General features: G+C 41.3%; 1 protein-coding gene across 3 annotated transcripts in view; it reads right to left on the bottom strand.

Moving 5' to 3' along the window:
* Window positions 1-288: 288 nt before the first annotated feature.
* UBXN2B (UBX domain protein 2B) overlaps window positions 289-12869 on the bottom strand; it is a 28608-nt gene continuing 16027 nt past the window's right edge. The window contains exons 6-8 of one of the 3 annotated variants that reach the window (XM_032610192.1): window positions 9667-9804; window positions 3672-3833; window positions 289-2700 (exon numbers count right to left, since the gene is read on the bottom strand). In XM_032610192.1, coding sequence (XP_032466083.1) covers window positions 2538-2700; window positions 3672-3833; window positions 9667-9804 — 463 coding nt within the window. In that variant the 3' untranslated portion in view covers window positions 289-2537. Of the gene's footprint in view, window positions 2701-3671; window positions 3834-7256; window positions 7451-9666; window positions 9805-12869 lie in introns of those variants that run through there. The other 2 variants (XM_032610193.1, XM_032610194.1) reach the window with 2 other exon arrangements.

The raw sequence follows: 12869 nt of genomic DNA, 5'->3' as shown, positions 1-12869 counted from the left end.
CGGCAGGAGGCTTGGCTGCAGTGCAGCCGCGGGGACAGCCAGAGGCGTGAGGGAGAGACTCGGGACACCGAGCTGAAAAGACTTCCAAGCAAGGCGGGAAGGCGCAGCCTGCTTTCTCCCTACTGATTATGGTAAAACGTGAGAGGAAGCAGATAAATTGAGGAAAGGACTGTTAAAAAAGAAGGAAACATGACTTGATGACTTGGAAATTGTTAGTTTACTCGAGCGGCAAAGACATTAAGAGATTCACTGTCAGGAGAGACGGCTCTAAGGAAAGAGATGAGATTGTGGCCTATAACTTTTTGCTAATACCTGAGAAATATAAAAAAAAAAAAAGTCACATCAAAGGCTCTTTAAAGAGATTAAGAGTGTGACTCACAGAGCCCCTCAGCCATCTCAGAAAAGGCCAGAAAGAGAGCTGGATTATCTAGGAAAGCTCTGGGGAGGAGCCTCCGGTCTAATGCAGCAACTTCTGTAACAGGCACAGAAGACCCACGGACACTGCCGTCTTAAACTAAAAGGGACAGAGACAGAATGAAATGAAAAAAGATGGCTGGACCTCCCACGATTCCACAGGCAAGAAACAAGCTGACAAAAGTACTCAGGTGCAGACACCTGCTACCTTTCATGTATAAGGAAAGACCCTGAGGGAAAGCCACACGTCTGTGGGATGCTGCTGGGAGCCACAGAAGATATTCGCAGGCCCCGAAACCTAACGGACTGTGCCTGGCTGAACTTCTAAATCGCTTGGCACTGCTGCCTCCTCCTTCCCTTCCAGTTTCTATTTTCTTGAACAGGAAGGTTTGTAACGATTATTCTATGCCTGTCTAACCCTTATATTTGGGAGCAGATACCTGGGTCTCTAGGTTCACAGATGGAGAGAAACTGTGTCCCAGGACACACACCAAGATGCTCACTCATACTTTAGATGAGGAGATTATCCCGGATTATCTGTGTGAACCTAATGTAAGCACTAGGGTGCTTGTAAGAAGACAGCAGGAGAATCAAAGTCGGAAGTAAATGATGTCAGGACAGAAGCAGAGACGTGGAGGGATACGGCTGCAAGGGAAGGGATGCCACCCGCCTCTACAAGTTGGATGAGGCGAAGAAGAGACCACCCCTGGTGCCTGCAGAAGGGACCTGTGACAGGTCACCTCACACGACAAAAGGGATTTCAAGGATTCGGTTAAGGTTACTGTGGACCTTGTGATGGGAGGTCATCCTGGAGTATCTGGCAGACCCATCTAATCACGAGTCCTCAGAAGCAGAGACTTTCCCGGCCGTCCTCAAAGAGATGTGATGACACTGGAGCCAGAGACATACAGTATTGCCGGTCGTGAAGATGGAAAAGGGCCACAGGCCCAGGAATGCAGGTGGCCTCTCCAAGTTGGAAAGGCAAGGAAACATTTCTCCCCTAGAGCCTCCCCAGAGGAATGCTGCCCTGTTGACACCCGACTTTAGCCCAGTGAGACCCACGTGAGACATCTCACCTATAGAAGAAACCTAGGCTATTTTAAGCCACTAAATTTGTAGTAATTTGTTACAGCAGCAATAAAAGACTACAATAAAAGACTAACCAGGAGGGGTGACCAAAGATGAAATGGTGTCTGGGAAGAAGGAAAAGCTTCTCTCTCATCCTGCTGTAGCCTCCCTCACTCAGGAAATCTGTGGCGTCAGCAGAAACGCAGACATTTACGCTGGTAACTCTTCAGATCCAGTCTGGCGGACAGAATTTATACTCCTGTACTTCTACACTCATTTTGTCTTGCAATAGACTACATTCTGGGTCGAACACTTAGAACAGTGTTTAGTATACGTGATGGGCCCTCTAGAACAAAGTGCTGAATGAATAAGTGAATGTGGTCACGACAGGCTCTGCGAGGGACTGGAGTTACTCTAAAGTGCTGGTGGACACGTCTCCTCAGCAACTGCTGACTTTTGTCTTTGTTTCTAGTTTAGGACGGTCAGAGTCCTGTAAAATACAAGGCTAAACTGTATTTTCTGACATGAGTAAACAGCTAAATCAGCAAGGAAAAAGGATGTGTAAAATCTTAATAGGAGAAATAATTATCGTATGATCAAAGTATTTCAAAATCAGATACAGATACTTTTCGGTACACATTACAGAAAATTTTTCAAAGCATTTGGTCAGAAGATTTCTTAATGGCTGTTGATCAATGCAGCATCAAGAAACTTTAGTGCAGATTTTACCAAATGCATTTATCAAAATGGGGTTTTGTTCATTTTCTCTGCAAACAAATGTTGTTCCATTAACTCTGATCGTGTATCAAATTGGTTTGCCTGAATATTTAAAAGCTATCAACAGAAGCCAGCCCTTGCAGCTAAAACCTCAAACATATTTCTCAAGATCTATTCCTAGTCCAAATTTGTCTAGACTAAAGCTGGAAGACAGAATAAGAATAAAACCAAAATTTATCTGTATAAATAATAAAAATAACTTTTTACGCTCTAAGTGTTTTCCTCACTAACATGGCACATGACCGTTCCTACATGCTACTGCATGGGTAGGAGCAGTGTCATTTTAGTTGCTGGAGTATCACAGTGTTAAGAATATCTGCTTCTTGTAGTGTCAGGCTTTCATCTGTTAGCTCTTTGTTTGGAAATGAAGTCACGAGAATAAAGTCAAGAGTTGCAAATTCAGGACGGGACTGTACAATAAAGTCCCGAACATCCAGGATCCTGAAGAAATAAGATAAAAATAATTTGTGATACAAAAGTTTTATTGTCAGTTAAGCTTTTAGCTAAAACTAGATAATAAAAAAAAAATCACACAATTCTTATCCTTACTTAAATGTGTTGTAACCTGCTTTAATTTAATTTCAATGGATGGATTTACCTTGGCTTTACGGTAAAATAGGAGGATTAACTTTGGAGCGCACCTGACATTCACTCCCACTGTAAACAGACACAGTCTATAGGTGAGTCATGCATCAGAGAAATGTCAACAATGTTATTACACTACAGGGCCTATTTTTTCAGAGTATAAAATATCTTAGCAGCACATGACCCAGAAAAAGGTACCTCAGATGAGCCTGTGTCAGTGTGACACAGTCTATAACTATGAAAAGTGTAAGTTATAAAAATAATTTTAAAAAGTACTCTCACATATATACAGTAGCTCAACTAAGATCATAAATGTATCTCTTAGTGGGATACAATGAACAAATGTGTTATTAGCACAACAAATGTACAATGAATGTTAAAACGGCATTTAAAACTGTTTATTTGAAGTACTTGGTAAGAGCACAATTAAACTTTATTTACACTATAAATTTGTGTTATAAAGAATTTGCTATGTAGAAAGTTAATCCTAATCAGGGTTATCATAAATTTTTAAAGAAGTACAAATCAGGTTTTACTAAAGCAAAGCAAATCTGATTCAACTTCTCATGGTTTTAGCAATGGTGCAAAACTATAGCTTTTAACAATTTTCTTTATTTTTGAGTGGTATCTGCATTTGCACCAGTATTTGGACAGTTTACAGAGGATGTTTAAGTACTAAGTGCTTCACTTCTTACTCACAGCTGTTATTCTCTTAAAATTTTTGTTTTCTGTCAAAAACTTACTTCAAAAGTAAATGCAAAGAATTTCGTATTCTTCACTACTCAAGCTGCATCCAATTTTACAAAGATAAGTCACCCCAAGCTTACCTGTGTGTGCTATTGAATCTTTGTATCAAACGGCTCCCGTCTGCTAACCTGATCTGAATTTTGGTCGTTGGCACGGAATCATCAATAAGAACAACTGCATTAAGTAGTGACTTCTCCTCTTCTTCTGGGGAGGAAGGCGTACTGACTATTTCAGGTGTGAGGCTAAGAAAGAAGAACTAAAGAATCAGGATGTAAATCTGAACACATAAGATGCACAGCAACCTGAAGACAGTAGAACGAACACTTAGACTTTCACCTGACCTCCAGTCATCCCGCCGTGGCTTCTGCCCCAGTGGGGACACGGCTTCCTTGGGGTCTCCTATTCTTCCACCTTCTTTCATTATATGAAAATTACCTTGGGTCCTATGATTCTGATTTAGTTTATCCAGCCTCTTTTGAAAGCCTAACTCTGTATTCCTTCCTCCCCAATCCCTTTGAAATTTCCTGAGACTGTTCAGCACAATGGTCTTCGGTCAGAAACCTGAGGAGCAACTTGGAGTTAACGTCCAAGACTGACCATGAGCACAGACAGATTTGGTTTCAGATCCCAGCTTTGTCAATTGTGTGAACTCAAGTACCTAAATTAATCTCTCTGAATCCCAGTTCTATCACTGATAAAATGGGGGGGGGATAATAACATGTCATGTAGGTCTGTTATAGTAAGTCCTTCATGTAGTGCTTGGAACAGTGTTTCAAGAGGTATCAGCTATATTTGTACGTATCATCAGCACTAAGCTATCAACTTAAACGCAGTCGATATTACTTTAAAAATCTGCTTTAGGTAGTTACTGCTTTACAACAGAGTAGTTCCTAAGTGTGAGTGAGAAATGAAATTTAATATATGGTGATGAATTTATAATGAACCTTGTGTGATACAATCTCTTACCACTGGACCTTGGTTACTAGTGACCACAGTGCCTTCTAACGCTAGCAGGATGGCCCATCATTGTAAGCCGAAAGCGAATCTCAAAAATAGAGTGCTCTTTTGATTAAGCAATTAAAACAAATTAAAAGAAATTTAGAAATTCTTCATAGACAACAAATCTTAATCCTCTTTCAGTCATCCTGTGGGATTCTTTGATAGCCTTGATGTTGATTCTCTCAAATACTGGGACTTTGATGGCTCCCTATAAATGACTGTCTTTTGAAAAAAATAAAATAAATATATATTTATCAGTATAAAAGTCCTATGAGCATCTGTGCTTTAGTCTAGTGGAAACCTAGCTCATCATGACTCCAACTCCCACCCAAAAGCTTTCTCAGCATATCTGGCAAAGTGGTAAAATTAACTGGTACTTACTGCTAACATTTTGCCTTTCCTTAGCTACTTCCTGACACATATTTTAGAACTAATTTCAGAATGCATATGATAAAGAAATGGAAGAGGAGAAAATGATGATCTGCAGTCACTGTTCAGGTAGTATTAAGGAATTTCCTTTCAAGTTTGGAACTGAGGACTGAAACAGCTGCACCGCCAAGGTGGGTTATTCTGCAACAGTCCAGTGTCCCTTACACAGGGAAGGGGGACGAAACCCAAAGAGGGCACGGGAGTCAGTGAGCATAAAGGGCCTCTTCCCTCTCCCTTTGCATCCTTATAACCAGGTCTACACACTGTCATCACCACCACCAGCACAGCCTCTGCAGTATCTGCTATTTCATTTAGATCCTGGAGTGAGGGAGGCACTGTTGCTTAGTGGGCAACAGCACGGATGCAGGGGCCCGACTCTGGGATTGACTCTGCCACTTATTAGACGTGTGACTCTGGGCAAGTCACTTAACCTCTTTGTGCTCAAGGGCTGGAATGGCCTTTCGAGATAATTAAGGCCAACCACATCATTTTATAGGAAAGGAAAACTGAGTCACAGAGATTGAAAGATACCCTCAGAGTCAGAGAGACAGGCAGTGAACAAGCTGGTTAGTGTGTTGACAAAAGCTAGGAAGGAAGAAAGACCATTCTATAGCTGTTAGATCTGCCTCTCAGGAAAAAGTACTCAACCTGTTCTTTTTGTCCCCGGCTCTCCTCAGTTTGTGAGATCACTCCAGTTTTTAAAATATAATTTTATTTCTTTCAATGAATTTGAAATAAAAAAAATTTGGAATAATGAAAACAAGAAGTCATATGAACTTTAACATTTAGCTCTCAGTCACGGCTGCGTGTTATTTCAAACTTTCTCCTCATCATTCAATTTATCAAGCCACAGTGACATTTTTAATATACTGTATGTATGTTTCAAGAATTAACATTAAAAAGAAAAATTTTTTAAAAAGGAAAAGAAGAAAGTTAATTGATAAAACGAGCTTTCTAGGCAAACTGGAGGAAAGGATGTAGCTTGTAAGGGGAGTGATTCCCTCAGACCCATCTTCTTCAGACTTAAAAGAGGGTGGTGGGGATGGATGTAATAAACTCAGAGGCTAAGAGGAATGTATTAAGAAAGCTAATTCTTGTCAGGCTCTGTTTTGCCAGCAGAGCTGCTGCGAGTGAAGGGCAGGGGTAGAACGGGAGCTGTGGGAAAGCCGGGCACGTCCGTGCTCAGCTGTCTGGGGGCAGGAGAGGGGCAGCCCGCCTGCCCAGCACGGGCGCGCGGGTGTCCCCAGAAGCACCGACTGCACAGGGCAGACAGATCCAGTGGCTGTGCAGTCAGGCAAGGGGCTGCAGAACCGCTGGTCAGAGAATGAAGCAGAGGCAGCAAGGAAGGGGCTGTGAGACGTTAGAGAAGAGGGCCCTCCAGGGCCCAGGGACCAAGGCGCAGGCACACCTCAGGCGTAGTGGCCGGACTCGGAGCAAACGGCAGCTTGTGGACGCACAGTGTACCAGACAGGCAGTGACTGTGCTGAAGCAGAGAGAGATTTACTTCATTTCATGATCCACATCATCACACACGCCAGCTCAAAAGCCTACGGTGAACACCTGTCAGAAGTGCCAGCCCTGCCCGTCAGAAATGCTGCTGAGGTTTTCTAGCTCTACCTGGCTCACCAAGCTCATTTTTAGTAAATAACTGTATTGCTCTACTATCAAAAATTTGTAGTTTTACACCTATGGTTTGCTTGCTCCTATAATATTACATGAAGGTACTGGGTAATATTTCTATAGCATTTAGGTTTACCCCATTTTATTGTGGTCTACAAATAAGTCAATTTCCACCTATGTAAAGTTCTGTTTGCAATTAGACTGCCAACTATGGAAGACAATGGAATCATTTCTCATTCTGTTTTGTTTGCTTCTTTTTAATTACTTCTCTGTTCAGTAAATAGTTGTCTGGAACTCTTGGGAAATAAGCCATTTTAGAAAGTTACTTTCTGAATAGAAGAAGGCTGACTGTTAGAACTTTTATGTTTTAATATGTTTCTTAACGTGAAGCCCTCTAAAATGCTCTATGCAATCCTTCACCTTCTTAGAATATACATAGCCAACTATTCCGCATCTGGACCCATGTACATCACACAGGCTCACACCACCACGCTCATCTCCTGTGTAAATATTCCGTGCATCAGAAGCTGGAAATTCTAAAGACTATATTTCTCAGACTCCCTTGCAGCTAGGATTTTGTAGGATTCCACCCTTCCATCAAGCAAATAAATACATACTTGTACGGTGAAAGTTAAGACCGTGGCGTGGAGATGATGCAGCTCTTCTGGTCCCCAAGGTCCTGGAGGCATCTGACTCTCCCAGTGCAGTCATGATGGGGTGTTCTAGCTCTGGGCCCCAGCTCCACAGGCTCTGAGCAACTGATGGGGCACAGGAGGTGTTTTCTCTAGAAAGTTCTGTTTGCTTCTCCTGTCTAAGGAAAGCTTGGTTTGCTATCTCTTCCAGAAATTCTATAAATTATTCAAGGCTCTGTAAGACAACCCTTACTATTTAATCTAGCAAATGGATTCTGTTTTCCATAATCAAAAACCCTGACCAGTATGGCTAATGATTAACACAGCATTATCACCACTTATCTTTGCCATTCTTCCTTCATCATTTTCTCCTTTTTTTATTGTCATTTTCTCTAGTTATTTCCCTTATAAGTAAAAAGGCTGGGCTTTGTAAGATACTATAATCAATCAGATAATAAATCATTATTTTCATGAGTTCAAACTGCCAATTATAATCATTGGGTCTTCTTAGCTATCTTCCCTTTAGGCAACCTTCTTCAATTTCAGTTCTAGGTTTACTATACAACTGACCCTTGAAAAACACGGGTTTGAACTGGGCAGGTCCACTTACGCATGGATTTTCAACAGCAAACGCTATTACAGGATCTATAATATAGAGTACTACACGATCTGAGGATGGGGAGTCGTGGATACAGAGAGCCAATTATAAGAGGAGTTTCGACCACTTGGAGGGTCGGCACCCCAAACCCCCATGTTGTTCAAGGGTCAACTGTACTTCTACTAACAAAGATATGCATTCTAACTTTAATTCTTGGTCATACACTTAAATAATAGAAAAAGAAAGCATATGAAACAAAGAGATGACTGGGCATTTAACCTGTGTTTTAATTAAAAATCATAATCTCAATAAATATTAAGTAAAAAATGAGAAGTGCTAGAAAATATTAAAAAACTATCTGGGGGTTGTAGTTATTAAAAAAAAGGCAGGAAGAAATAGGACAATTCAGGAGAAGCCTGACTGTGTTGAAAGTAAAGAGAGATGAGGGAGAATTTCCAAGTAGACCTGTCCATAAAAAAGCAAGGTCAACACATGTTCCTGTATTCTCTACATGTCTCAGAAATAAGCCTCGAATGGGAGAAAAGGATGCAGAAAGGGAGACTTGAGAAATGAAAGACAGGTGCAGAGAGCTGATACTGAATTCTTTCCTATGTTGAGAAATGAGAGGGGAAGAGAGAACTGGTGTGCACAAGGCAACTGAAAAGAACTCGGAAGGGAAGGAATCACATGAAAAGGAACAAAGGGTGCACAAAAGGGTATGTTGGAAACATGGTCAAGGCCGCAATTCAGCATGCCACCTGCAGTAACCTGTGGACAAATGGAGGGTCATGTTTACCAGCACATGTAACAAGCTTTATGAAGAGGCAAGCCGTGGCTATTATAAAGGTGTCCACTCGTACATTATAACACGCACACTGGTTTCTAAGTTGTGCTCGGCAAAGTCCTAGGTTCTTTGGAAATGTCTGAGGCAATTCCCTCTTCCTGCAATAAGAGGAGTTCTCTATGTGTTCCCATAACTTGAAGAAAGAGTTTGGCTCCTTAAGATATATCGAAAATAACCAACTTAAGCCCACCGCTTTGGCTTCAAGAGCTTAACAATTACCTACGGCAGACAGGGATGCTTACAGCTGTGATCTAAGATACCTACTGTTTTATCTAATCAACAATTCCCCCTGTGAACCCACGTAATCGTAATCAGAAAGAAGCAGGATGGCACAGTAGTAAAAAGCACAGACTTGGGGGGCCAGAGTGCCCAGTTTGAAGCTCACACACTAACCACTTCCTCGCTCAGTCACCCTGGGCAAACTGCTGCATCTGCAAATGGAGTGATAACAGGATCGACGCCAAGGAGCTGTTGTAAAGATGAAATGAGGTAATGACTGTAAAAGTGCTCTGAGGGGGGCTTTCCTGGTGGCGCAGTGGTTGAGAGTCCGCCTGCCGATGCAGGGGACACGGGTTGGTGCCCCTGTCCGGGAAGATCCCACATGCCGTGGTGCGGCTGGGCCCGTGAGCCATGGCCGCTGAGCCTGCGCGTCTGGAGCCTGTGCTCCGCAACGGGAGAGGCTGCAACGGTGAGAGGCCCGCGTACCGCAAAAACAAAAAAAAAAAAAAAAAAAAAAGGGGGGGAAAAACGTGCTCTGAGGGCCAGGAATGTGGTAACTGCTATCTAAGTATCACCTATTAATATTATCACCAGATTGGCACATCTAATTCCATCAGCAAGGTCTTCACGGTTTATATTTTAGTTTTTACTTCCCAGGTTACTTTGCTTTTCTTGATCTCAAAGCAGATTCATGTTGAACAAAGACAAGCATTTTCCTCATTTTAGGGCTTTACCTCCCAAGTTTTTGTCCTTCTCCACTGAAAGCCTTGAACCTCAGTCTAGGTTTTATGTATTCTTCATCGTGATGATCCTCCATATCCAGATTCACGTGGCCTCTGTGAACCAGCCGCTGAAGCTCCAGGGGAATCTCTCTTAAAAAAAGAAAAACCACAGTGAGATACCTACCACCTCACACCTGTCAGAATGGCATTAATCAAAAAGAACACAAATTAACCAATGTTGGAGAGGATGTGAAGAAGAGAACCCTTGTGCACTGTTGGTGGGAATGTAAATTGGTGCTGCCACTGTGGAAAACAGTATGGAGGTTTCTCAAAAAACTAAAAATAGAACTACCAAATGACCCAGCAATTCCACTCTTGAGTATATATCCAAAAAAACACAAAAGCACTGATTCCAAAAGATGCATCCACCCCAAGGTTCATAGCAGCATTATTTACAATTGCCAAGATATGGAAGCAACCTAAGTGTCCATCAACAGATGAATGGATAAAGAAGATGTGGTACATATATACAATGGAATATTACTCAGCCACAAAAAAGAATAAAATCTTGCCATTTGCAGCAATATGCATGGACTTAGAGGGCACTGTGCTAAATCAAATAAGTCAGAGAAAGACAAATACTGTATGATGTCACTTACATGTGTAATCTAAAAAAATACAACAATCTAGTGAATATAACAACAAAAAAAGCAGACTCACAGATATAGAGAACAAACTAGTAGTTACCAGTGGGGTTGGGGGGAATATTGAGCTAGGGGAGTGGGAGGTACAAACTATTAGATGTAAGACAGGCTACAGGGATGTATTGTACAACCCAGAGAATATAGCCAATATTTTGGAGTAACTGTGAATGGAAGGTAACCTCTAAAAATTGTATAAAAATAAAATAAAAATTAAAAAAAAAGAAAAAGGTTTTAGTAAACTTTTTGAAAAATGAGTCTACACTGTTGAGATTGTGATAGTTAAGCTGTGAATTGAAAACAGCAATTTTTGCTTAATTTATAATTTAAAAATTTCTGTGATGATTGACTACTTCTTGTAGATCTTTCTTCCTTAAAGGTACATCCATCATATTATTCCTTAGTGATTCTCAACATAGGGATTTTGTCGTCACAGGGAGGCTGGAGTGCTTCCGACAGAAGGCCAAACTGTAGGGAAGCAATTTATACCTAAGTCGGCATGAGAAAATCCCGGACATAACAGTTAATGTGAACATTTATCTCTAAACACCCTGGAGGAAGTTTGGAAATTTGACAGGGGTGATTTTGATTGTCATGTGATTCATGCATGCTGCCCTCCCTTAGGGTCAGGATCAGGGCAGGAGATGTTCTGTCTCGGGGTCTCAACTTACACAATGAAGACTTGTCGGGGGTTCCACAGAACCACTGAGGGTCCCACCAGGGGGTCACATGGATGACAAGGCTGTTTATAATGCCTGAGCCTAAAACCTAAGGCTTAGGCTCTATCTTACATATAAGCAAAAAAAAAAAATTTTTTTTTTTTTTTTTGGAATTGTATAAATATGCTTTGAACTTTTCAGGAACTCATCTGCCATATAAACAGAAGGCACATCACACTTTGTCTTGTTTGGAACTGTACCAAGTGCCTGACTGCAATGCCACTTATAGTAATTAAGTTGCCAAAGTCACACACCTCATTATTCTGTTTTTTGCGTGTCGCATCTACATGAAAAGTGCACACAGGTGCAGTCTAGGTCAGTCTATCTGTCTACTTTGTTATGTCTTCTGGTGTAATCATACCTAGGCATTAGACGTTGAAATATGTTTAGTTTTATAATAAATTACCTTCCTTTACTTCTTCACCATATTTAAGATAAATTATATGTTTCTAGAAATAATATGCACAGATTGATTATGTTATCTATAAATTCTTCTTTGAGGATAGTGAAGATAGTGTTACAAAGTATTTGTTATAAAAAAGGAACAATGATTATACAGCTGACAACCACTATCTGACGATCATTCTTTTCAAGGAGTTGTTTCTAAAATTGTTCTTGATCATAATTTGTACTTGAGGATATGGTGTAGCTCAAATGAAAAAATTCTCTTAGTATACCATGACTGACCACTAGCCTACAACGTCCGTCGAGTATTTTCATTTAATAATAAATTCGTTTTGATCTATATTATAGCACATTCATCATCACGTTCTTTTCTTCCTCCATCTGGAAGTAAGCGTCATTTCAGCAGTCATGTTGACCTTTACTCAGCAGATGAGCGCTTCCCCCACCCAGTGGCTCCCAAGCTCAGCCCAGTGACTGCAGGTTTCCAAGTCCACAGCACTGACTTCAACTCTTACCCCTCTATTTGCCACCAGCATACACTGCTTCCCGGGTCAGCTTCCCACCTTTCTCAATGACCTCCCTCCCGCTTACAGCATTTCTTGCTTTTCTTTGGTATTCTGACATTACTTTTGTAGAATTCAAATACAAAATCCATGCTGATTAGTTCTAAAATGCCTTTCCTTTCGAGTTCCTTGCCCACCTCAACTCCGATGAGTTCCCATCTCCACTCCACTTCAGCCACTCTCCCCGAACAGATTTCCTCACTTGGAAAAGCCCCACCTTCAATTCCTGGATGGAGTGTAACCTCCTGCTCCAGCCCCTTCACTGCTACTTATATCTCCCAGTTCATGGCCAACCTGACACCTTTCTTCAGTTGTATTTCTGCTTAGGGATGATCACACTGTCAGCTCGTGAAAGCACAATGCAGAAAAGCTTTTATAATCATAGCAAAATCACTTGATTCCTCGTCCTTTAGCCAGAAGGCCTGGTGAGTTATTTAGATGGGTCGGAGCCCTGTAAATCTGGTTTACTTTCACAAAGTATAACTTCAAACTCACCTTTTGAAATCTTCTGCCAGCAGCAATGCCACTTTAAAAGCTTTCTAATATAAGTTGCTGAAATTCAGGCATACATGCAATGAATCACCCCTGTCAGCAGTGAGCAGGACAGTGGCTTAGTGGATGAGCAGCTACCTGCTAATCAATTCACTAATTTATTACATTACAATACCTCTGCTCAGAATTGGGGCCATAGCTTCACTGGATTTTAAAAGGGACCAATGACCACTGCTCCCCTCCAGCAAGTTAAGAACCACTGACATACAGATAGCAACATGTCCTTTATATACTTAAATATATCCTTCCCCCCAGCAACCACTTACAGAATATAT

This window comes from Phocoena sinus, chromosome 17, assembly GCF_008692025.1.
Source record: "Phocoena sinus isolate mPhoSin1 chromosome 17, mPhoSin1.pri, whole genome shotgun sequence".
NCBI classification, from domain to species: domain Eukaryota; kingdom Metazoa; phylum Chordata; class Mammalia; order Artiodactyla; family Phocoenidae; genus Phocoena; species Phocoena sinus.
The sequence above is the reverse complement of the archived record's forward strand: the minus strand, read 5'-3'. Positions and strand labels throughout refer to the sequence as shown.